This window comes from Coregonus lavaretus (assembly GCF_964263955.1).
Source record: "Coregonus lavaretus genome assembly, contig: HAP1_SCAFFOLD_2510, whole genome shotgun sequence".
Classification (NCBI taxonomy): Eukaryota; Metazoa; Chordata; class Actinopteri; order Salmoniformes; family Salmonidae; genus Coregonus; species Coregonus lavaretus.
In genome coordinates, this window is record NW_028160364.1 from 13,803 (window position 1) to 38,724 (window position 24,922).

Consider the following 24,922-nt stretch of genomic DNA (forward strand, 5'->3'; position numbering starts at 1 on the left):
TGGGGTGGCATTTCTTTGGGGGGCCGCACAGCCCTCCATGTGCTCGCCAGAGGTAGCCTGACTGCCATTAGGTACTGAGATGAGATCCTCAGACCCCTTGTGAGACCATATGCTGGTGCGGTTGGCCCTGGGTTCCTCCTAATGTAAGACAATGCTAGACCTCATGTGGCTGGAGTGTGTCAGCAGTTCCTGCAAGAGGAAGGCATTGATGCTATGGACTGGCCCGCCCGTTCCCCAGACCTGAATCCAATTGAGCACATCTGGGACATCATGTCTCGCTCCATCCACCAACGCCACGTTGCACCACAGACTGCCCAGGAGTTGGCGGATGCTTTAGTCCAGGTCTGGGAGGAGATCCCTCAGGAAACCATCCGCCACCTCATCAGGAGCATGCCCAGGCGTTGTAGGGAGGTCATACAGGCACGTGGAGGCCACACACACTACTGAGCCTCATTTTGACTTGTTTTAAGGACATTACATCAAAGTTGGATCAGCCTGTAGTGTGGTTTTCCACTTTAATTTTGAGGGTGACTCCAAATCCAGACCTCCATGGGTTGATAAATTTGATTTCCATTGATAATTTTTGTGTGATTTTGTTGTCAGCACATTCAACTATGTAAAAGAAAAAAGTATTTAATAAGATTATTTCATTCATTCAGATCTAGGATGTGTTATTTTAGTGTTCCCTTTATTCTTTGGAGCAGTGTATCATTTTTCAACCCTAAGCCTAGTCTTTGTAATGGGAGGTCATGGTAGATCACTGGATTACTGACCTGGTCTAGTCTAGACCTACAGTGAGGAGGACATAAGTATTTGATCCCCTGCTGATTTTGTACTTATTTCCCTCATTAAAATGCAAATCAATTCATAACATTTTTGACATGCGTTTTTCAGGAATTTTGTTGTTGTTATTCTGTCTCTCACTGTTCAAATAAACCTACCATTAAAATGATAGACTGAACATTTCTTTGTCAGTGGGCAAACGTACAAAATCAGCAGGGAATCAAATACTTTTTTCCCCTCACTGTCTGTATTTTCCAGTTGTATTGAATGTGAAGTGCCCTTTTGAAGTGCTCAGTGCACAGCACGTCTTGCCCAGGCTGTCTATTCTAGCTGCCCACCTGGTGATAACGAGCACCACAGTGGAAATGAGTCAGCTAACTTCATTAAAGATAATGACGTATGTATTTGAATGTATGCATTTTTTTAAAAACTCAAATAGCTGAGGCAACACTGTTTTTTTCAATGTGTCTTAATACAATTATTTCATCCATTCATTCAGGGACGCGTGTGGCATCGTGTGTGGGGTCATCACCTGGATGTTGGTGTTCTATGCTGAATTTGTAGTGCTCTTCGTCATGCTGCTGCCTTCTAAAAACCTGACCTATAGCTTAGTCAACGGCACTGTGTTCAATACTCTGGCCTTCCTAGCTCTCGCCTCTCACTTCCGGGCCATGTGCACCGACCCTGTGAGTTGAAACTGAACACACTATGCACTGCTCTGACTGTACACTTTACACACGGCACAGCTCCCTAAACTTTAACTCGGGGCTCTGTAAACTATTTTTATTTTTTATTTATTTCACCTTTATTTAACCAGGTAAGCCAGTTGAGAACAAGTTCTCATTTACAACTGCGACCTGGCCAAGATAAAGCAAAGCAGTGCGATTTTAAAAAACAACAACACAGAGTTACATATGGGGTAAAACAAAGGAGAAGGAGAAGCGGGGGGGGGCATGGGCAAGTTGCAGCGGAGGGTGCAGAGCTGGTGGCCGGGGTAGTGGTAGCCAGGTGGAAAGCATGGCCAGCCGTAGCAAAATGCTTGTTGAAATTCTCGATTATTGTAGATTTATCGGTGGTGATAGTGTTTCCTAGCCTCAGTGCAGTGGGCAGCTGGGAGGAAGTGCTCTTATTCTCCATGGACTTTACAGTGTCCCAAAACTTTTTGGAGTTAGTGCTACAGGATGCAAATTTCTGTTTGAAAAAGTTAGCCTTTGCTTTCCTGACTGCTTGTGTATATTGGTTCCTAACTTCCCTGAAAAGTTTTATATCGCGGGGGCTATTTGATGCTAATGCAGTACGCCACATGATGTTTTTGTGCTGGTCAAGGGCAGTCAAGTCTGAGGAGAACCAGGGGCTATATCTGTTCTTAGTTCTGTATTTTTTTAATGGGGCATGTTTATTTAAGATTAAGAGGAAATTACTTTTAAAGAACAACCAGGCATCCTCTACTGACGGAATGAGATCTATATCCATCCAGGATACCTGGGCCAGGTCAATTAGAAAGGCCTCCTCGCTAAAGTGTTTTAGGGAGCGTTTGACAGTGATGAGGGGTGGTCATTTGACCGCGGACCCGTTACGGACGCAGGCAATAAGGCAGTGATCGCTGAGATCCTGGTTGAAGACAGCGAAGGTGTATTTAGAGGGTAAATTAGTCAGGATGATATCTATGAGGGTGCCCATGTTTACGGATTTAGGGTTGTACCTGGTAGGTTCGTTGATAATTTGTGTGAGATTGAGGGCATCTAGTTTAGATTGTAGGATGGCCGGGGTGTTAAGCATATCCCAATTTAGGTCACCAAGCAGTACGAACTCTGAGGATAAATGGGGGGCAATCAATTCACATATGGTGTCCAGGGCACAGCTGGGGGCTGAGGGGGGTCTGTAGCAAGCGGCAACAGTGAGAGACTTATTTCTGGAAAGGTGGATTTTTAGAAGTAGAAGCTCAAACTGTTTGGGCACAGACCTGGATAGTATGATAGAGCTCTGCAGGCTATCTCTACAGTAGATTGCAACTCCACCCCCTTTGGCAGTTCTATCTAGACGGAAAATGTTATAGTTGGGGATGGACATTTCAGAATTTTTGGTGTCCTTCCTAAGCCAGGATTCAGACACTGCTAGAACATCAGGGTTGGCGGAGTGTGCTAACGCAGTGAATAACTCAAACTTAGGAAGTAGACTTCTGATATTAACATGCAAGAAACCAAGGCTTTTGCGATTACAGAAGTCAACAAATGATAGCGCCTGGGGAGTAGGAGTGATACTGAGGGCTGCAGGGCCTGGGTTAGCCTCTACATCACCAGAGGAACAGAGGAGGACTAGAATAAGGATACGGCTAAAGGCTTTAAGAACTGGTCTTCTAGTGCGTTGGGTACATAGAATAAAGTGGGGCAGATTTCCGGGTGTTGTAGAAAAGATTCAGGGCATTATGTACAGACAAGGATATGGAAGGATATGAGTAAAGTGGAGGTAAACCTAAGCATTGGGTAACAATGAAAGAGATAGCATCACTGGAGGCACCAATTGAGTCGGTCTCCGCGTGTATGGGGGGTGGGACAAAGGAGCTATCTAAGGCAGGTTTAGCTGGGCTGGGGGATCTACAGTGAAATAGTACAATTAGAAATAACCTAAACAGCAATAAGCAAACCATATTGACATGGGAGAGAGGCGTAAAGCAATCGCAGGTGTAACTTGAGAGAGCTAAGACAACAGCTGGTAATGGTGACACAGTTTGGGCTGAGGCTAAACATAAACAGGATGCAGTACCGTAAAAAGGAACAGTCCAGCAGGCATCAGCTGGATAGCTGAGTTATCATAAGGTCTGGTGAACAGCAATAGGATAGTTCGGAGGTAGTTCGGGGGCTGCTAAAGCACTAGCGAGCAAGAGGGTACGGCTAGCGTGTGCTAGCGGGCCGGGGCTAGCAGATGGAATCTTCGTGGTTGACGTCGTAACGGGAAGCCTGTTGTAACCACATCAGACGATTTTGTCGGCAGACCAGTCGTGTAGGATCGGCGGGGCTCCGTGTCAACACTAGGTGGTCCCGTCCGGTTGACAGAGAGGTAGATAGCCGGGAGACGGGCCTAGCTCAGGATGATTAGCCAAACCACAACGTCCATTTTGTTGCAGCTAGCTGGTAGCGATGAATCCAGAGTTAAAGGTCCAGTGATTTCGGCAGAAGAACTGATATGTTCTGGGTCGATAACGCGCTGTGCAGACAGTGCAGACTGGCCGAATAATAGTCCAGGCTAGAGCTGGCTGGTGGGTGGTGCAGGCCACGGACAATGGTGAAAAACCGCTAACGGCAAGTACTCGGTGCTCTGTAAACTTTGACTCGGGGCTCTGTAAACTTTGACCTGGGGCTCTATAAACTTTGACTCGGGGCTCTGTAAACTTTGACCTGGGGCTCTGTAAACTTGGTGTTATCTGGGTTTTGGTTGTATTCAGTTGGGCACCACACCATACATAGCAAAACGTTTTGAAACAGGAAAAGGAGTGTTTTGTTGTTATTGTTGTGTACCTAACTGAACACGACCTTACTCACATATATCAAGTTGTTATTGTCAAGTGCACTAATACTGTGAAATGCATTTATAGCTGGCTCTATCCCAACAATGCATCGGGCATCTGAGCATGTGTAATAGAATTCCACCTTGTTTCTAAATTGTCCTTTCCTTGTTAGAAGGCTCTGCGGAGGTCGTAGCGGGACTTCTTCTACTTGTTCGTGTCCTCATCCTTAGCTTCGGGGTTGGCTGCGGTAGCCCCGTCCTTTATCTTAGTGCCAACCTCTGTGTTAATCCAGGATTTTTGATTGGGGAAGCAGCAAACCTTCACTGTGGGGACAATGTTGGCGATGCCTTACCTATTAAAGCTGGTGCCAGAGGTGGTTAGCTCGTCGACGCTATCGGTGGAGTCCCGGAACATATTCCAGTCAGCGTTAGCAAAGCAGTCTTGTAGCATAGCCTCCGAAACAGAGGACCGTTTCTCAATGGAGCGAGTTACGGGTAATTCCTGTTTGAGCTTCTGCTTCTAAATAAGAAGCAGAGTCATGATCTGATTTGTTGAAGGGGGAACGAAGGAGGGCCTTGTATGTTTGCTTGTGGGTAGAGTAACAGTGGTCTAGGACTTTATTGCCCCTAGTGGCGAAGGAGATGTGTTGATGGAATAATACAGTCAGCACACCATTTGTTGTTGATGAAGAGGCTTACCCCTCCCCATCTGGATTTCCCTGAATCCAATGTCCTGTCCACTTGGTGGATGGCGACTCCATCGAGTTGGATAGCCATGGGGGGTATCTTGTCCGAAAGCCATGTTTCAGAAAAGCCCAGAATATTGTGGTTACGAGAGTCCCGTTGATAGCAAATCCACTATCGGAAGTCAGAGGTGGCCGGTTTTCTATTCGCCTTAATCTCGCCAGCACTCCCCACTCCTGCCTCTTTTTCGCCGGCGTTTCCTCTTGGATAGCCCAAATATTGGGTCGGAATTACACAAAGAGCCCAGGGCAGATGAGTCGATGTTGAAGCTGGAGTTGAGGTTAGTAACTGCCGATCTGAGGTTCAGAAGTTCTTGTCGCTCATAAGTAAAGATAATCGCTAAAGATTCACAAAATGAGCAAAGTTGGGTCAGAGCTCGCAAGACAGCAGCCATACAGTAAAACACCATCTTCAACTGAAAGCACGTCACTGATATTCTATAACAATGACTGACCACTGCAACAGTAGGCCCCATTTGTTGTGCCAACAGGTGACTCGTGATAAGCCATCATGTCCTCATTCCTATTGCTCTGTATGTCCTACAGGGAGCTGTGCCAAAAGGGAATGCCACTAAAGAGTACATCGAGAGTCTTCAGCTGAAGCCGGGACAGGTGGTCTACAAGTGTCCCAAATGCTGCAGCATCAAGCCTGACCGGGCACACCACTGTAGGTAGGATGACCCAGCACACCACTGTAGGTAGGATGACCCAGCACACCACTGTAGGTAGGATGACCCAGCACACCACTGTAGGTAGGATGACCCAGCACACCACTGTAGGTAGGATGACCCAGCACACCACTGTAGGTAGGATGACCCAGCACACCACTGTAGGTAGGATGACCCGGCACACCACTGTAGGTAGGATGACCCGGCACACCACTGTAGGTAGGATGACCCGGCACACCACTGTAGGTAGGATGACCCGGCACACCACTGTAGGTAGGATGACCCAGCACACCACTGTAGGTAGGATGACCCAGCACACCACTGTAGGTAGGATGACCCGGCACACCACTGTAGGTAGGATGACCCGGCACACCACTGCAGGTAGGATGACTCGGCACACCACTGTAGGTAGGTAGGATGACCCGGCACACCACTGTAGGTAGGTAGGATGACCCGGCACACCACTGTAGGTAGGTAGGATGACCCGGCACACCACTGTAGGTAGGTATGATGACCCGGCACACCACTGTAGGTAGGTAGGATGACCCGGCACACCACTGTAGGTAGGTAGGATGACCCGGCACACCACTGTAGGTAGGTAGGATGACCCGGCACACCACTGTAGGTAGGATGACCCGGCACACCACTGTAGGTAGGTAGGATGACCCGGCACACCACTGTAGGTAGGTAGGATGACCCAGCACACCACTGTAGGTAGGTAGGATGACCCGGCACACCACTGTAGGTAGGATGACCCGGCACACCACTGTAGGTAGGATGACCCAGCACACCACTGTAGGTAGGATGACCCGGCACACCACTGTAGGTAGGATGACCCGGCACACCACTGTAGGTAGGTAGGATGACCCGGCACACCACTGTAGGTAGGATGACTTCTCCCTCTTCATTGCCAGTTCCTTGGACAGGTCCGGGGAAAAAGACAGCCGGCGGCCTTCCCACTGAACACCACCCTTTTCTTTCACCGCTTTAAGTACCTTGTCCCGGCCTGTAGATCGTAGGAAGCGGATGTGAACCATTCTCGGGGGCCCATTCTTGTCAGGCATGGTTAAACTGCGATGGGTTCGTTGAATTTCGGATTTTCGTGCCTGTCATCAAATGCAAATCCTTCTGCGATGATTTTCTGCACACACGAGATTAGTCCACCGCCAGCCTCACTCCCCTCTTTCAGATGAACCAATCTCACTGTATTTCTCCTACTTCTGTTCTCAAGTTCTTCCACACGATTCCACAATATGTCCAGCCTTTTCTGGTGATTCTCATTACCCTTCTCCAGACGGGAGACGGCATCCTCCACTGTCGAAATCCGTCCCTCTGCCCCCTCCATCCTCTTGTATCGCATCAACTTTTTCCTTTAGCTCGGTAGTTGTTGTTGTTATCGTGGAGACATCAGATGCAACATCCAACAAAATCGTGTTCATCTTTCCCATTTGCTCAAATAGATCCTTCAGATTGACCCATTTCTGTGGGTTTCCGTGTTTATCCATGTCTTGGTGGGGGGATTCGGGAGGTCTTGCTGTTTGTTTGCTAGTCAATGTGGCCTTCTGTGAATACCGCGTGTTAGGCTTGAAGAAGTGTGTCGACATTCCAACAACGCCACTTTAGCAAGATGTTTCGAAATGTAAATGATCTTTATATTAAACTGTACTTCAAGTCAATATATTAAGACACAAATGAAAGTGTATGCCGTTGAATTTCAGTATTTTCATGTGGATGTTAAGAGCTCTCTAAAGTGCTGCCATCTTTTTCGGTGGTCCCACGTGACTCTGCTGTGCACTTTGACTTTAGCACCACCAGTTACCTGAGGCAGACTGTCTGCTGAACACTGACTTTAGCACCACCAGTTATAATAATAATAATAATATGCCATTTAGCAGACGCTTTTATCCAAAGCGACTTACAGTCATGCGTGCATACATTTTTGTGTATGGGTGGTCCCGGGGATCGAACCCACTACCTTGGCGTTACAAGCGCCGTGCTCTACCAGCTGAGCTACAGAGGACCAGTTACCTGAGGCAGACTGTCTGCTGAACACTTTGACTTTAGCACCACCAGTTACCTGAGGCAGACTGTCTGCTTTGACTTTAGCACCACCAGTTACCTGAGGCAGACTGTCTGCTTTGACTTTAGCACCACCAGTTACCTGAGGCAGACTGTCTGCTGAACACTTTGACTTTAGCACCACCAGTTACCTGAGGCAGACTGTCTGCTTTGACTTTAGCACCACCAGTTACCTGAGGCAGACTGTCTGCTTTGACTTTAGCATCACCAGTTACCTGAGGCAGACTGTCTGCTTTGACTTTAGCACCACCAGTTACCTGAGGCAGACTGTCTGCTTTGACTTTAGCACCACCAGTTACCTGAGGCAGACTGTCTGCTGAACACTTTGACTTTAGCACCACCAGTTACCTGAGGCAGACTGTCTGCTGAACACTTTGACTTTAGCACCACCAGTTACCTGAGGCAGACTGTCTGCTGAACACTTTGACTTTAGCACCACCAGTTACCTGAGGCAGACTGTCTGCTGAACACTTTGACTTTAGCACCACCAGTTACCTGAGGCAGACTGTCTGCTGAAGACTTTGACTTTAGCACCACCAGTTACCTGAGGCAGACTGTCTGCTGAACACTGACTTTAGCACCACCAGTTACCTGAGGCAGACTGTCTGCTGAACACTTTGACTTTAGCATCACCAGTTACCTGAGGCAGACTGTCTGCTTTGACTTTAGCACCACCAGTTACCTGAGGCAGACTGTCTGCTTTGACTTTAGCACCACCAGTTACCTGAGGCAGACTGTCTGCTGAACACTTTGACTTTAGCACCACCAGTTACCTGAGGCAGACTGTCTGCTGAACACTTTGACTTTAGCACCACCAGTTACCTGAGGCAGACTGTCTGCTGAACACTGACTTTAGCACCACCAGTTACCTGAGGCAGACTGTCTGCTGAACACTGACTTTAGCACCACCAGTTACCTGAGGCAGACTGTCTGCTGAACACTTTGACTTTAGCACCATCAGTTGCCTGAGGCAGACTCTCTGCTGAACACTGACTTCAGCATCACCAGTTACCTGAGGCAGACTGTCTGCTTTGACTTTAGCACCACCAGTTACCTGAGGCAGACTGTCTGCTTTGACTTTAGCACCACCAGTTACCTGAGGCAGACTGTCTGCTTTGACTTTAGCACCACCAGTTACCTGAGGCAGACTCTCTGCTGAACACTTTTACTTTAGCACCACCAGTTACCTGAGGCAGACTCTCTGCTGAACACTGACTTCAGCATCACCACTTACCTGAGGCAGACTGTCTGCTTTGACTTTAGCACCACCAGTTACCTGAGGCAGACTGTCTGCTGAACACTTTGATTTTAGCACCACCAGTTACCTGAGGCAGACTGTCTGCTGAACACTTTGACTTTAGCACCACCAGTTACCTGAGGCAGACTCTCTGCTGAACACTTTGACTTTAGCACCACCAGTTACCTGAGGCAGACTGTCTGCTGTGCACTTTGACTTTAGCACCACCAGTTATCTGAGGCAGACTGTCTGCTGAACACTTTGACTTTAGCACCACCAGTTACCTGAGGCAGACTGTCTGCTGAACACTTTGACTTTAGCACCACCAGTTACCTGAGGCAGACTGTCTGCTGAACACTGACTTTAGCACCACCAGTTACCTGAGGCAGACTGTCTGCTGAACACTGACTTTAGCACCACCAGTTACCTGAGGCAGACTGTCTGCTTTGACTTTAGCACCACCAGTTACCTGAGGCAGACTGTCTGCTGAACACTGACTTTAGCACCACCAGTTACCTGAGGCAGACTGTCTGCTTTGACTTTAGCACCACCAGTTACCTGAGGCAGACTGTCTGCTGAACACTGACTTTAGCACCACCAGTTACCTGAGGCAGACTGTCTGCTGAACACTGACTTTAGCACCACCAGTTACCTGAGGCAGACTGTCTGCTTTGACTTTAGCACCACCAGTTACCTGAGGCAGACTGTCTGCTGAACACTGACTTTAGCACCACCAGTTACCTGAGGCAGACTCTCTGCTGAACACTTTGACTTTAGCACCACCAGTTACCTGAGGCAGACTGTCTGCTTTGACTTTAGCACCACCAGTTACCTGAGGCAGACTGTCTGCTGAACACTTTGACTTTAGCACCACCAGTTACCTGAGGCAGACTATCTGCTGAACACTGACTTTAGCACCACCAGTTACCTGAGGCAGACTGTCTGATGAACACTGACTTTAGCACCACCAGTTACCTGAGGCAGACTGTCTGCTGAACACTTTGACTTTAGCACCATCAGTTGCCTGAGGCAGACTCTCTGCTGAACACTGACTTCAGCATCACCAGTTACCTGAGGCAGACTGTCTGCTTTGACTTTAGCACCACCAGTTACCTGAGGCAGACTGTCTGCTTTGACTTTAGCACAACCAGTTACCTGAGGCAGACTGTCTGCTTTGACTTTAGCACCACCAGTTACCTGAGGCAGACTGTCTGCTTTGACTTTAGCACCACCAGTTACCTGAGGCAGACTGTCTGCTTTGACTTTAGCATCACCAGTTACCTGAGGCAGACTGTCTGCTTTGACTTTAGCACCACCAGTTACCTGAGGCAGACTGTCTGCTGAACACTTTGACTTTAGCACCACCAGTTACCTGAGGCAGACTGTCTGCTTTGACTTTAGCATCACCAGTTACCTGAGGCAGACTGTCTGCTTTGACTTTAGCACCACCAGTTACCTGAGGCAGACTGTCTGCTTTGACTTTAGCACCACCAGTTACCTGAGGCAGACTGTCTGCTTTGACTTTAGCACCACCAGTTACCTGAGGCAGACTGTCTGCTTTGACTTTAGCACCACCAGTTACCTGAGGCAGACTGTCTGCTTTGACTTTAGCACCACCAGTTACCTGAGGCAGACTGTCTGCTGAACACTTTGACTTTAGCATCACCAGTTACCTGAGGCAGACTGTCTGCTTTGACTTTAGCACCACCAGTTACCTGAGGCAGACTGTCTGCTTTGACTTTAGCACCACCAGTTACCTGAGGCAGACTGTCTGCTTTGACTTTAGCATCACCAGTTACCTGAGGCAGACTGTCTGCTTTGACTTTAGCACCACCAGTTACCTGAGGCAGACTGTCTGCTTTGACTTTAGCACCACCAGTTACCTGAGGCAGACTGTCTGCTGAACACTTTGACTTTAGCACCACCAGTTACCTGAGGCAGACTGTCTGCTGAACACTTTGACTTTAGCACCACCAGTTACCTGAGGCAGACTGTCTGCTGAACACTTTGACTTTAGCACCACCAGTTACCTGAGGCAGACTGTCTGCTGAACACTTTGACTTTAGCACCACCAGTTACCTGAGGCAGACTGTCTGCTGAAGACTTTGACTTTAGCACCACCAGTTACCTGAGGCAGACTGTCTGCTGAACACTGACTTTAGCACCACCAGTTACCTGAGGCAGACTGTCTGCTGAACACTTTGACTTTAGCATCACCAGTTACCTGAGGCAGACTGTCTGCTTTGACTTTAGCACCACCAGTTACCTGAGGCAGACTGTCTGCTTTGACTTTAGCACCACCAGTTACCTGAGGCAGACTGTCTGCTGAACACTTTGACTTTAGCACCACCAGTTACCTGAGGCAGACTGTCTGCTGAACACTTTGACTTTAGCACCACCAGTTACCTGAGGCAGACTGTCTGCTGAACACTGACTTTAGCACCACCAGTTACCTGAGGCAGACTGTCTGCTGAACACTGACTTTAGCACCACCAGTTACCTGAGGCAGACTGTCTGCTGAACACTTTGACTTTAGCACCATCAGTTGCCTGAGGCAGACTCTCTGCTGAACACTGACTTCAGCATCACCAGTTACCTGAGGCAGACTGTCTGCTTTGACTTTAGCACCACCAGTTACCTGAGGCAGACTGTCTGCTTTGACTTTAGCACCACCAGTTACCTGAGGCAGACTGTCTGCTTTGACTTTAGCACCACCCGTTACCTGAGGCAGACTCTCTGCTGAACACTTTTACTTTAGCACCACCAGTTACCTGAGGCAGACTCTCTGCTGAACACTGACTTCAGCATCACCACTTACCTGAGGCAGACTGTCTGCTTTGACTTTAGCACCACCAGTTACCTGAGGCAGACTGTCTGCTGAACACTTTGATTTTAGCACCACCAGTTACCTGAGGCAGACTGTCTGCTGAACACTTTGACTTTAGCACCACCAGTTACCTGAGGCAGACTCTCTGCTGAACACTTTGACTTTAGCACCACCAGTTACCTGAGGCAGACTGTCTGCTGTGCACTTTGACTTTAGCACCACCAGTTATCTGAGGCAGACTGTCTGCTGAACACTTTGACTTTAGCACCACCAGTTACCTGAGGCAGACTGTCTGCTGAACACTTTGACTTTAGCACCACCAGTTACCTGAGGCAGACTGTCTGCTGAACACTGACTTTAGCACCACCAGTTACCTGAGGCAGACTGTCTGCTGAACACTGACTTTAGCACCACCAGTTACCTGAGGCAGACTGTCTGCTTTGACTTTACCACCACCAGTTACCTGAGGCAGACTGTCTGCTGAACACTGACTTTAGCACCACCAGTTACCTGAGGCAGACTGTCTGCTTTGACTTTAGCACCACCAGTTACCTGAGGCAGACTGTCTGCTGAACACTGACTTTAGCACCACCAGTTACCTGAGGCAGACTGTCTGCTTTGACTTTAGCACCACCAGTTACCTGAGGCAGACTGTCTGCTGAACACTGACTTTAGCACCACCAGTTACCTGAGGCAGACTGTCTGCTGAACACTGACTTTAGCACCACCAGTTACCTGAGGCAGACTGTCTGCTTTGACTTTAGCACCACCAGTTACCTGAGGCAGACTGTCTGCTGAACACTGACTTTAGCACCACCAGTTACCTGAGGCAGACTCTCTGCTGAACACTTTGACTTTAGCACCACCAGTTACCTGAGGCAGACTGTCTGCTTTGACTTTAGCACCACCAGTTACCTGAGGCAGACTGTCTGCTGAACACTTTGACTTTAGCACCACCAGTTACCTGAGGCAGACTATCTGCTGAACACTGACTTTAGCACCACCAGTTACCTGAGGCAGACTGTCTGATGAACACTGACTTTAGCACCACCAGTTACCTGAGGCAGACTGTCTGCTGAACACTTTGACTTTAGCACCATCAGTTGCCTGAGGCAGACTCTCTGCTGAACACTGACTTCAGCATCACCAGTTACCTGAGGCAGACTGTCTGCTTTGACTTTAGCACCACCAGTTACCTGAGGCAGACTGTCTGCTTTGACTTTAGCACAACCAGTTACCTGAGGCAGACTGTCTGCTTTGACTTTAGCACCACCAGTTACCTGAGGCAGACTGTCTGCTTTGACTTTAGCACCACCAGTTACCTGAGGCAGACTGTCTGCTTTGACTTTAGCATCACCAGTTACCTGAGGCAGACTGTCTGCTTTGACTTTAGCACCACCAGTTACCTGAGGCAGACTGTCTGCTGAACACTTTGACTTTAGCACCACCAGTTACCTGAGGCAGACTGTCTGCTTTGACTTTAGCATCACCAGTTACCTGAGGCAGACTGTCTGCTTTGACTTTAGCACCACCAGTTACCTGAGGCAGACTGTCTGCTTTGACTTTAGCACCACCAGTTACCTGAGGCAGACTGTCTGCTTTGACTTTAGCACCACCAGTTACCTGAGGCAGACTGTCTGCTTTGACTTTAGCACCACCAGTTACCTGAGGCAGACTGTCTGCTTTGACTTTAGCACCACCAGTTACCTGAGGCAGACTGTCTGCTGAACACTTTGACTTTAGCATCACCAGTTACCTGAGGCAGACTGTCTGCTTTGACTTTAGCACCACCAGTTACCTGAGGCAGACTGTCTGCTTTGACTTTAGCACCACCAGTTACCTGAGGCAGACTGTCTGCTTTGACTTTAGCATCACCAGTTACCTGAGGCAGACTGTCTGCTTTGACTTTAGCACCACCAGTTACCTGAGGCAGACTGTCTGCTTTGACTTTAGCACCACCAGTTACCTGAGGCAGACTGTCTGCTGAACACTTTGACTTTAGCACCACCAGTTACCTGAGGCAGACTGTCTGCTGAACACTTTGACTTTAGCACCACCAGTTACCTGAGGCAGACTGTCTGCTGAACACTTTGACTTTAGCACCACCAGTTACCTGAGGCAGACTGTCTGCTGAACACTTTGACTTTAGCACCACCAGTTACCTGAGGCAGACTGTCTGCTGAAGACTTTGACTTTAGCACCACCAGTTACCTGAGGCAGACTGTCTGCTGAACACTGACTTTAGCACCACCAGTTACCTGAGGCAGACTGTCTGCTGAACACTTTGACTTTAGCATCACCAGTTACCTGAGGCAGACTGTCTGCTTTGACTTTAGCACCACCAGTTACCTGAGGCAGACTGTCTGCTTTGACTTTAGCACCACCAGTTACCTGAGGCAGACTGTCTGCTGAACACTTTGACTTTAGCACCACCAGTTACCTGAGGCAGACTGTCTGCTGAACACTTTGACTTTAGCACCACCAGTTACCTGAGGCAGACTGTCTGCTGAACACTGACTTTAGCACCACCAGTTACCTGAGGCAGACTGTCTGCTGAACACTGACTTTAGCACCACCAGTTACCTGAGGCAGACTGTCTGCTGAACACTTTGACTTTAGCACCATCAGTTGCCTGAGGCAGACTCTGCTGAACACTGACTTCAGCATCACCAGTTACCTGAGGCAGACTGTCTGCTTTGACTTTAGCACCACCAGTTACCTGAGGCAGACTGTCTGCTTTGACTTTAGCACCACCAGTTACCTGAGGCAGACTGTCTGCTTTGACTTTAGCACCACCAGTTACCTGAGGCAGACTCTCTGCTGAACACTTTTACTTTAGCACCACCAGTTACCTGAGGCAGACTCTCTGCTGAACACTGACTTCAGCATCACCACTTACCTGAGGCAGACTGTCTGCTTTGACTTTAGCACCACCAGTTACCTGAGGCAGACTGTCTGCTGAACACTTTGATTTTAGCACCACCAGTTACCTGAGGCAGACTGTCTGCTGAACACTTTGACTTTAGCACCACCAGTTACCTGAGGCAGACTCTCTGCTGAACACTTTGACTTTAGCACCACCAGTTACCTGAGGCAGACTGTCTGCTGTGCACTTTGACTTTAGCACCACCAGTTATCTGAGGCAGACTGTCTGCTGAACACTTTGACTTTAGCACCACCAGTTACCTGAGGCAGACTGTCTGCTGAACACTTTGACTTTAGCACCACCAGTTACCTGAGGCAGACTGTCTGCTGAACACTGACTTTAGCACCACCAGTTACCTGAGGCAGACTGTCTGCTGAACACTGACTTTAGCACCACCAGTTACCTGAGGCAGACTGTCTGCTTTGACTTTACCACCACCAGTTACCTGAGGCAGACTGTCTGCTGAACACTGACTTTAGCACCACCAGTTACCTGAGGCAGACTGTCTGCTGAACACTGACTTTAGCACCACCAGTTACCTGAGGCAGACTGTCTGCTTTGACTTTAGCATCACCAGTTACCTGAGGCAGACTGTCTGCTTTGACTTTAGCACCACCAGTTACCTGAGGCAGACTGTCTGCTTTGACTTTAGCACCACCAGTTACCTGAGGCAGACTGTCTGCTGAACACTGACTTTAGCACCACCAGTTACCTGAGGCAGACTGTCTGCTTTGACTTTAGCACCACCAGTTACCTGAGGCAGACTGTCTGCTGAACACTGACTTTAGCACCACCAGTTACCTGAGGCAGACTGTCTGCTGAACACTGACTTTAGCACCACCAGTTACCTGAGGCAGACTGTCTGCTTTGACTTTAGCACCACCAGTTACCTGAGGCAGACTGTCTGCTGAACACTGACTTTAGCACCACCAGTTACCTGAGGCAGACTCTCTGCTGAACACTTTGACTTTAGCACCACCAGTTACCTGAGGCAGACTGTCTGCTTTGACTTTAGCACCACCAGTTACCTGAGGCAGACTGTCTGCTGAACACTTTGACTTTAGCACCACCAGTTACCTGAGGCAGACTATCTGCTGAACACTGACTTTAGCACCACCAGTTACCTGAGGCAGACTGTCTGCTGAACACTGACTTTAGCACCACCAGTTACCTGAGGCAGACTGTCTGCTGAACACTTTGACTTTAGCACCATCAGTTGCCTGAGGCAGACTCTCTGCTGAACACTGACTTCAGCATCACCAGTTACCTGAGGCAGACTGTCTGCTTTGACTTTAGCACCACCAGTTACCTGAGGCAGACTGTCTGCTTTGACTTTAGCACCACCAGTTACCTGAGGCAGACTGTCTGCTTTGACTTTAGCATCACCAGTTACCTGAGGCAGACTGTCTGCTGAACACTTTGACTTTAGCACCACCAGTTACCTGAGGCAGACTGTCTGCTTTGACTTTAGCACCACCAGTTACCTGAGGCAGACTGTCTGCTGAACACTTTGACTTTAGCATCACCAGTTACCTGAGGCAGACTGTCTGCTTTGACTTTAGCACCACCAGTTACCTGAGGCAGACTGTCTGCTTTGACTTTAGCACCACCAGTTACCTGAGGCAGACTGTCTGCTTTGACTTTAGCACCACCAGTTACCTGAGGCAGACTGTCTGCTTTGACTTTAGCACCACCAGTTACCTGAGGCAGACTGTCTGCTGAACACTTTGACTTTAGCACCACCAGTTACCTGAGGCAGACTGTCTGCTGAACATTTTGACTTTAGCACCACCAGTTACCTGAGGCAGACTGTCTGCTGAACACTTTGACTTTAGCACCACCAGTTACCTGAGGCAGACTGTCTGCTGAACACTTTGACTTTAGCACCACCAGTTACCTGAGGCAGACTGTCTGCTGAACACTTTGACTTTAGCACCACCAGTTACCTGAGGCAGACTGTCTGCTTTGACTTTAGCACCACCAGTTACCTGAGGCAGACTGTCTGCTGAACACTGACTTTAGCACGTCTTGCTGAGAACCATGGGACTGTGTTGTTGTTATTCATTTGTTTTCCCCTCCATACTAGTGTGTGCATGCGCTGCATCAGGAAGATGGACCACCACTGTCCCTGGGTGAACAACTGTGTGGGAGAGAACAACCGGAAGTACTTTGTGCTCTTCACAGTACGTACCGTTGCATACTGTAACATACTGGGACATTCCATACTGTAGTTTACGTATTCCGTAAGACACCATTACACCTTCAGCAAATGTAGCTTATGGATTTGCCAATACGCGTTTCCTATATCGGGAAAGGTGTGGATTAAGATGTTTTGGGTTGTCAAATGCCCTGAAAGTGACTTCCAGTTTGCGTGACAACGTTGACACTTGACACTGTCTTACCGTGAGTCTCTTTTGTTCCAGATGTACATTGCACTCATCTCTCTCCACTCTCTGGTGATGGTGGTCTTCCACTTCCTCTACTGCTTTGAAGATGATTGGACAAGTAAGTCGTTTTGACCTTTTTTTAAAAACCTGGCTGCTCATTGGTTTGATCTACATCTCACGATAACACAATGATTTTTCAATCAGCTCCTCTCAACCCTGACGATGGTCTCTGGTTAAGTGTTCCAAGTTACTCTACTAGTTGATCTGCCTCTAGTGAAGTCATAAAGGACAGGACACTCCTTTTTAGTTTGACGTCCTATACTTCCTGACACTAGGTATTACTTTTGGTCACTGGCACTGCACTGTGTACAGTAGTTCTGTTGGTCACTGGCACTGTGTACAGTAGTTCTGTTGGTCACTGGCACTGTGTACAGTAGTTCTGTTGGTCACTGGCACTGTGTACAGTAGTTCTGTTGGTCACTGGCACTGTGTACAGTAGTTCTGTTGGTCACTGTGTACAGTAGTTCTGTTGGTCACTGTGTACAGTAGTTCTGTTGGTTACTGTGTAGAGTAGTTCTGTTGGTCACTGGCACTGTGTACAGTAGTTCTGTTGGTCACTGGCACTGTGTACAGTAGTTATGTTGGTCACTGGCACTGTGTACAGTAGTTATGTTGGTTACTGTGTACAGTAGTTCTGTTGGTCACTGTGTACAGTAGTTCTGTTGGTCACTGTGTACAGTAGTTCTGTTGGTTACTGTGTAGAGTAGTTCTGTTGGTCACTGGCACTGTGTACAGTAGTTCTGTTGGTCACTGGCACTGTGTACAGTAGTTCTGTTGGTCACTGGCACTGTGTACAGTAGTTCTGTTGGTCACTGGCACTGTGTACAGTAGTTCTGTTGGTCACTGTGTACAGTAGTTCTGTTGGTCACTGTGTACAGTAGTTCTGTTGGTTACTGTGTAGAGTAGTTCTGTTGGTCACTGGCACTGTGTACAGTAGTTCTGTTGGTCACTGGCACTGTGTACAGTAGTTATGTTGGTCACTGGCACTGTGTACAGTAGTTATGTTGGTTACTGTGTACAGTAGTTCTGTTGGTCACTGTGTACAGTAGTTCTGTTGGTCACTGTGTACAGTAGTTCTGTTGGTTACTGTGTAGAGTAGTTCTGTTGGTCACTGGCACTGTGTACAGTAGTTCTGTTGGTCACTGGCACTGTGTACAGTAGTTCTGTTGGTCACTGGCACTGTGTACAGTAGTTATGTTGGTTACTGTGTACAGTAGTTCTGTTGGTCACTGTGTACAGTAGTTCTGTTGGTCACTGTGTACAGTAGTTCTGTTGGTTACTGTGTAGAGTAGTTCTGTTGGGCACTGTGTACAGTAGTTCTGTTGGTCACTGTGTACAGTAGTTCTGTTGGTCACTGGCACTGTACAGTAGTTCTGTTGGTCACTGGCACTGTGTACAGTAGTTCTGTTGGTCACTGGCACTGTGTACAGTAGTTCTGTTGGTTACTGTGTACAGTAGTTCTGTTGGTTACTGTGTACAGTAGTTCTGTTGGTTACTGTGTTTCAGTAGTTCTGTTGGTTACTGTGTACAGTAGTTCTGTTGGTCACTGTGTACAGTAGTTCTGTTGGTCACTGTGTACAGTAGTTCTGTTGGTTACTGTGTAGAGTAGTTCTGTTGGGCACTGTGTACAGTAGTTCTGTTGGTCACTGTGTACAGTAGTTCTGTTGGTCACTGGCACTGTACAGTAGTTCTGTTGGTCACTGGCACTGTGTACAGTAGTTCTGTTGGTCACTGGCACTGTGTACAGTAGTTCTGTTGGTTACTGTGTACAGTAGTTCTGTTGGTTACTGTGTACAGTAGTTCTGTTGGTTACTGTGTAGAGTAGTTCTGTTGGGCACTGTGTTTCAGTAGTTCTGTTGGTTACTGTGTACAGTAGTTCTGTTGGGCACTGTGTTTCAGTAGTTCTGTTGGGCACTGTGTTTCAGTAGTTCTGTTGGTTACTGTGTACAGTAGTTCTGTTGGTTACTGTGTTTCAGTAGTTCTGTTGGTTACTGTGTACAGTAGTTCTGTTGGTCACTGTGTACAGTAGTTCTGTTGGTCACTGTGTTTCAGTAGTTCTGTTGGTCACTGTGTACAGTAGTTCTGTTGGTCACTGTGTTTCAGTAGTTCTGTTGGTCACTGTGTACAGTAGTTCTGTTGGTCACTGTGTTTCAGTAGTTCTGTTGGTCACTGTGTACAGTAGTTCTGTTGGTCACTGTGTACAGTAGTTCTGTTGGTCACTGTGTACAGTAGTTATGTTGGTCACTGTGTACACTAGTTCTGTTGGATACTGCACTGTGTACAGTAGTTCTGTTGGTTACTGTGTACAGTAGTTCTGTTGGTCACTGTGTACAGTAGTTCTGTTCTTCTGTTGGGCACTGCACTGGGTACAGTAGTTCTGTTGGGCACTGGGTACAGTAGTTCTGTTGGTTACTGTGTACAGTAGTTCTGTTGGTCACTGTGTTCAGTAGTTCTGTTGGTCACTGTGTTTCAGTAGTTCTGTTGGTCACTGTGTTCAGTAGTTCTGTTGGTCACTGGCACTGTGTATAGTAGTTCTGTTGGGCACTGTGTTTCAGTAGTTCTGTTGGGCACTGTGTTTCAGTAGTTCTGTTGGTCACTGTGTTCAGTAGTTCTGTTGGTCACTGTGTTCAGTAGTTCTGTTGGTCACTGTGTTCAGTAGTTCTGTTGGTCACTGTGTTCAGTAGTTCTGTTGGTCACTGTGTTCAGTAGTTCTGTTGGTCACTGTGTTCAGTAGTTCTGTTGGGCACTGTGTTTCAGTAGTTCTGTTGGGCACTGTGTTTCAGTAGTTCTGTTGGGCACTGTGTTCAGTAGTTCTGTTGGGCACTGTGTTCAGTAGTTCTGTTGGTCACTGTGTTTCAGTAGTTCTGTTGGTCACTGTGTTTCAGTAGTTCTGTTGGGCACTGTGTTTCAGTAGTTCTGTTGGGCACTGTGTTCAGTAGTTCTGTTGGGCACTGTGTTCAGTAGTTCTGTTGGTCACTGTGTTCAGTAGTTCTGTTGGTCACTGTGTTCAGTAGTTCTGTTGGGCACTGTGTTCAGTAGTTCTGTTGGGCACTGTGTACAGTAGTTCTGTTGGGCACTGTGTACAGTAGTTCTGTTGGGCACTGTGTTTCAGTAGTTCTGTTGGGCACTGTGTTTCAGTAGTTATGTTGGTTACTGTGTACAGTAGTTCTGTTGGGCACTGTGTTTCAGTAGTTCTGTTGGTCACTGTGTTCAGTAGTTCTGTTGGTCACTGTGTTTCAGTAGTTCTGTTGGTCACTGTGTTCAGTAGTTCTGTTGGTCACTGGCACTGTGTATAGTAGTTCTGTTGGGCACTGTGTTTCAGTAGTTCTGTTGGGCACTGTGTTTCAGTAGTTCTGTTGGTCACTGTGTTCAGTAGTTCTGTTGGTCACTGTGTTCAGTAGTTCTGTTGGTCACTGTGTTCAGTAGTTCTGTTGGTCACTGTGTTCAGTAGTTCTGTTGGTCACTGTGTTCAGTAGTTCTGTTGGTCACTGTGTTCAGTAGTTCTGTTGGTCACTGTGTTTCAGTAGTTCTGTTGGGCACTGTGTTTCAGTAGTTCTGTTGGGCACTGTGTTCAGTAGTTCTGTTGGGCACTGTGTTCAGTAGTTCTGTTGGTCACTGTGTACAGTAGTTCTGTTGGTCACTGTGTTTCAGTAGTTCTGTTGGGCACTGTGTTTCAGTAGTTCTGTTGGGCACTGTGTTCAGTAGTTCTGTTGGGCACTGTGTTCAGTAGTTCTGTTGGTCACTGTGTTCAGTAGTTCTGTTGGTCACTGTGTTCAGTAGTTCTGTTGGGCACTGTGTTTCAGTAGTTCTGTTGGGCACTGTGTTCAGTAGTTCTGTTGGGCACTGTGTACAGTAGTTCTGTTGGGCACTGTGTACAGTAGTTCTGTTGGGCACTGTGTTTCAGTAGTTATGTTGGTTACTGTGTACAGTAGTTCTGTTGGGCACTGTGTTTCAGTAGTTCTGTTGGGCACTGTGTTTCAGTAGTTCTGTTGGGCACTGTGTACAGTAGTTCTGTTGGGCACTGTGTACAGTAGTTCTGTTGGGCACTGTGTACAGTAGTTCTGTTGGGCACTGTGTTTCAGTAGTTCTGTTGGGCACTGTGTTTCAGTAGTTCTGTTGGTCACTGTGTTTCAGTAGTTCTGTTGGTCACTGTGTTTCAGTAGTTCTGTTGGGCACTGTGTTTCAGTAGTTCTGTTGGGCACTGTGTTTCAGTAGTTCTGTTGGGCACTGTGTACAGTAGTTCTGTTGGGCACTGTGTACAGTAGTTCTGTTGGTCACTGTGTACAGTAGTTCTGTTGGTCACTGTGTTTCAGTAGTTCTGTTGGGCACTGTGTTTCAGTAGTTCTGTTGGGCACTGTGTTCAGTAGTTCTGTTGGGCACTGTGTTCAGTAGTTCTGTTGGTCACTGTGTTCAGTAGTTCTGTTGGGCACTGTGTTCAGTAGTTCTGTTGGGCACTGTGTTTCAGTAGTTCTGTTGGGCACTGTGTTCAGTAGTTCTGTTGGGCACTGTGTACAGTAGTTCTGTTGGGCACTGTGTACAGTAGTTCTGTTGGGCACTGTTTCAGTAGTTATGTTGGTTACTGTGTACAGTAGTTATGTTGGTTACTGTGTACAGTAGTTCTGTTGGGCACTGTGTTTCAGTAGTTCTGTTGGGCACTGTGTTTTTCAGTAGTTCTGTTGGGCACTGTGTACAGTAGTTCTGTTGGGCACTGTGTACAGTAGTTCTGTTGGGCACTGTGTACAGTAGTTCTGTTGGTTACTGTGTACAGTAGTTCTGTTGGTCACTGTGTTTCAGTAGTTCTGTTGGTCACTGTGTACAGTAGTTCTGTTGGTTACTGTGTACAGTAGTTCTGTTGGGCACTGTGTACAGTAGTTCTGTTGGGCACTGTGTTTCAGTAGTTCTGTTGGTCACTGTGTTTCAGTAGTTCTGTTGGGCACTGTGTTTCAGTAGTTCTGTTGGGCACTGTGTTTCAGTAGTTCTGTTGGTCACTGTGTTTCAGTAGTTCTGTTGGTTACTGTGTTTCAGTAGTTCTGTTGGTTACTGTGTACAGTAGTTCTGTTGGTCACTGTGTTCAGTAGTTCTGTTGGGCACTGTGTACAGTAGTTCTGTTGGTCACTGTGTTTCAGTAGTTCTGTTGGTCACTGTGTACAGTAGTTCTGTTGGTTACTGTGTACAGTAGTTCTGTTGGTCACTGCACTGTGTTTCAGTAGTTCTGTTGGTTACTGTGTACAGTAGTTCTGTTGGTTACTGTGTTTCAGTAGTTCTGTTGGTTACTGTGTACAGTAGTTCTGTTGGTCACTGTGTTTCAGTAGTTCTGTTGGGCACTGTGTTTCAGTAGTTCTGTTGGTTACTGTGTACAGTAGTTCTGTTGGTTACTGTGTTTCAGTAGTTCTGTTGGTTACTGTGTACAGTAGTTCTGTTGGTCACTGTGTTTCAGTAGTTCTGTTGGTCACTGGCACTGTGTTTCAGTAGTTCTGTTGGTTACTGTGTTTCAGTAGTTCTGTTGGTTACTGTGTTTCAGTAGTTCTGTTGGGCACTGTGTACAGTAGTTCTGTTGGGCACTGTGTTTCAGTAGTTCTGTTGGTTACTTTGTTTCAGTAGTTCTGTTGGTCACTGTGTTTCAGTAGTTCTGTTGGGCACTGTGTTTCAGTAGTTCTGTTGGGCACTGTGTACAGTAGTTCTGTTGGGCACTGTGTACAGTAGTTCTGTTGGTTACTGTGTACAGTAGTTCTGTTGGTCACTGTGTTTCAGTAGTTCTGTTGGTCACTGTGTACAGTAGTTCTGTTGGTTACTGTGTACAGTAGTTCTGTTGGGCACTGTGTACAGTAGTTATGTTGGTTACTGTGTACAGTAGTTCTGTTGGGCACTGTGTTTCAGTAGTTCTGTTGGGCACTGTGTTTCAGTAGTTCTGTTGGTTACTGTGTACAGTAGTTCTGTTGGTTACTGTGTACAGTAGTTCTGTTGGGCACTGTGTTCAGTAGTTCTGTTGGGCACTGTGTTTCAGTAGTTCTGTTGGTTACTGTGTACAGTAGTTCTGTTGGTTACTGTGTACAGTAGTTCTGTTGGGCACTGTGTTCAGTAGTTCTGTTGGGCACTGTGTTTCAGTAGTTCTGTTGGTTACTGTGTACAGTAGTTCTGTTGGTCACTGTGTTTTAGTAGTTCTGTTGGTTACTGTGTTTCAGTAGTTCTGTTGGTCACTGTGTACAGTAGTTATGTTGGGCACTGTGTTCAGTAGTTCTGTTGGGCACTGTGTTTCAGTAGTTCTGTTGGTTACTGTGTACAGTAGTTCTGTTGGTCACTGTGTTTCAGTAGTTCTGTTGGTCACTGTGTACAGTAGTTCTGTTGGTTACTGTGTACAGTAGTTCTGTTGGGCACTGTGTACAGTAGTTATGTTGGTTACTGTGTTTCAGTAGTTCTGTTGGTCACTGTGTACAGTAGTTCTGTTGGTTACTGTGTACAGTAGTTCTGTTGGGCACTGTGTACAGTAGTTATGTTGGTTACTGTGTACAGTAGTTCTGTTGGGCACTGTGTTTCAGTAGTTCTGTTGGGCACTGTGTTTCAGTAGTTCTGTTGGTTACTGTGTACAGTAGTTCTGTTGGTTACTGTGTACAGTAGTTCTGTTGGTTACTGTGTTTCAGTAGTTCTGTTGGTTACTGTGTTTCAGTAGTTCTGTTGGTCACTGTGTACAGTAGTTCTGTTGGGCACTGTGTTCAGTAGTTCTGTTGGGCACTGTGTTTCAGTAGTTCTGTTGGTTACTGTGTTTCAGTAGTTCTGTTGGTCACTGTGTTTCAGTAGTTCTGTTGGTTACTGTGTTTCAGTAGTTCTGTTGGTTACTGTGTTTCAGTAGTTCTGTTGGTTACTGTGTTTCAGTAGTTCTGTTGGTTACTGTGTTTCAGTAGTTCTGTTGGTTACTGTGTTTCAGTAGTTCTGTTGGTTACTGTGTTTCAGTAGTTCTGTTGGTTACTGTGTTCAGTAGTTCTGTTGGTCACTGTGTTTCAGTAGTTCTGTTGGTTACTGTGTTTCAGTAGTTCTGTTGGTTACTGTGTTTCAGTAGTTCTGTTGGTTACTGTGTTTCAGTAGTTCTGTTGGGCACTGTGTTTCAGTAGTTCTGTTGGTTACTGTGTTTCAGTAGTTCTGTTGGTTACTGTGTTTCAGTAGTTCTGTTGGTCACTGTGTACAGTAGTTCTGTTGGGCACTGTGTTCAGTAGTTCTGTTGGTCACTGTGTACAGTAGTTCTGTTGGTTACTGTGTACAGTAGTTCTGTTGGTCACTGTGTTTCAGTAGTTCTGTTGGTCACTGTGTACAGTAGTTCTGTTGGTTACTGTGTACAGTAGTTCTGTTGGGCACTGTGTACAGTAGTTATGTTGGTTACTGTGTACAGTAGTTCTGTTGGGCACTGTGTTTCAGTAGTTCTGTTGGGCACTGTGTTTCAGTAGTTCTGTTGGTTACTGTGTACAGTAGTTCTGTTGGTTACTGTGTACAGTAGTTCTGTTGGTTACTGTGTTTCAGTAGTTCTGTTGGTTACTGTGTTTCAGTAGTTCTGTTGGTTACTGTGTTTCAGTAGTTCTGTTGGGCACTGTGTACAGTAGTTCTGTTGGGCACTGTGTTCAGTAGTTCTGTTGGTTACTGTGTTTCAGTAGTTCTGTTGGGCACTGTGTTTCAGTAGTTCTGTTGGTCACTGTGTTTCAGTAGTTCTGTTGGTTACTGT

The 24,922-nt window shown here is 47.1% G+C and overlaps 1 protein-coding gene across 2 annotated transcripts in view; it reads left to right on the forward strand.

The window, feature by feature from the left end:
• Nucleotides 1–24,922, forward strand: part of LOC311121898 (palmitoyltransferase ZDHHC3-A-like) — a 47,678-nt gene that overhangs the window by 10,449 nt on the left and 12,307 nt on the right. For both annotated transcript variants that reach the window (XM_084196334.1, XM_084196335.1), the window contains exons 4-7: nt 1,283–1,469; nt 5,577–5,701; nt 16,854–16,950; nt 17,191–17,272. In XM_084196334.1, coding sequence (XP_084052460.1) covers nt 1,283–1,469; nt 5,577–5,701; nt 16,854–16,950; nt 17,191–17,272 — 491 coding nt within the window. The remainder of the gene's footprint in view (nt 1–1,282; nt 1,470–5,576; nt 5,702–16,853; nt 16,951–17,190; nt 17,273–24,922) is intronic.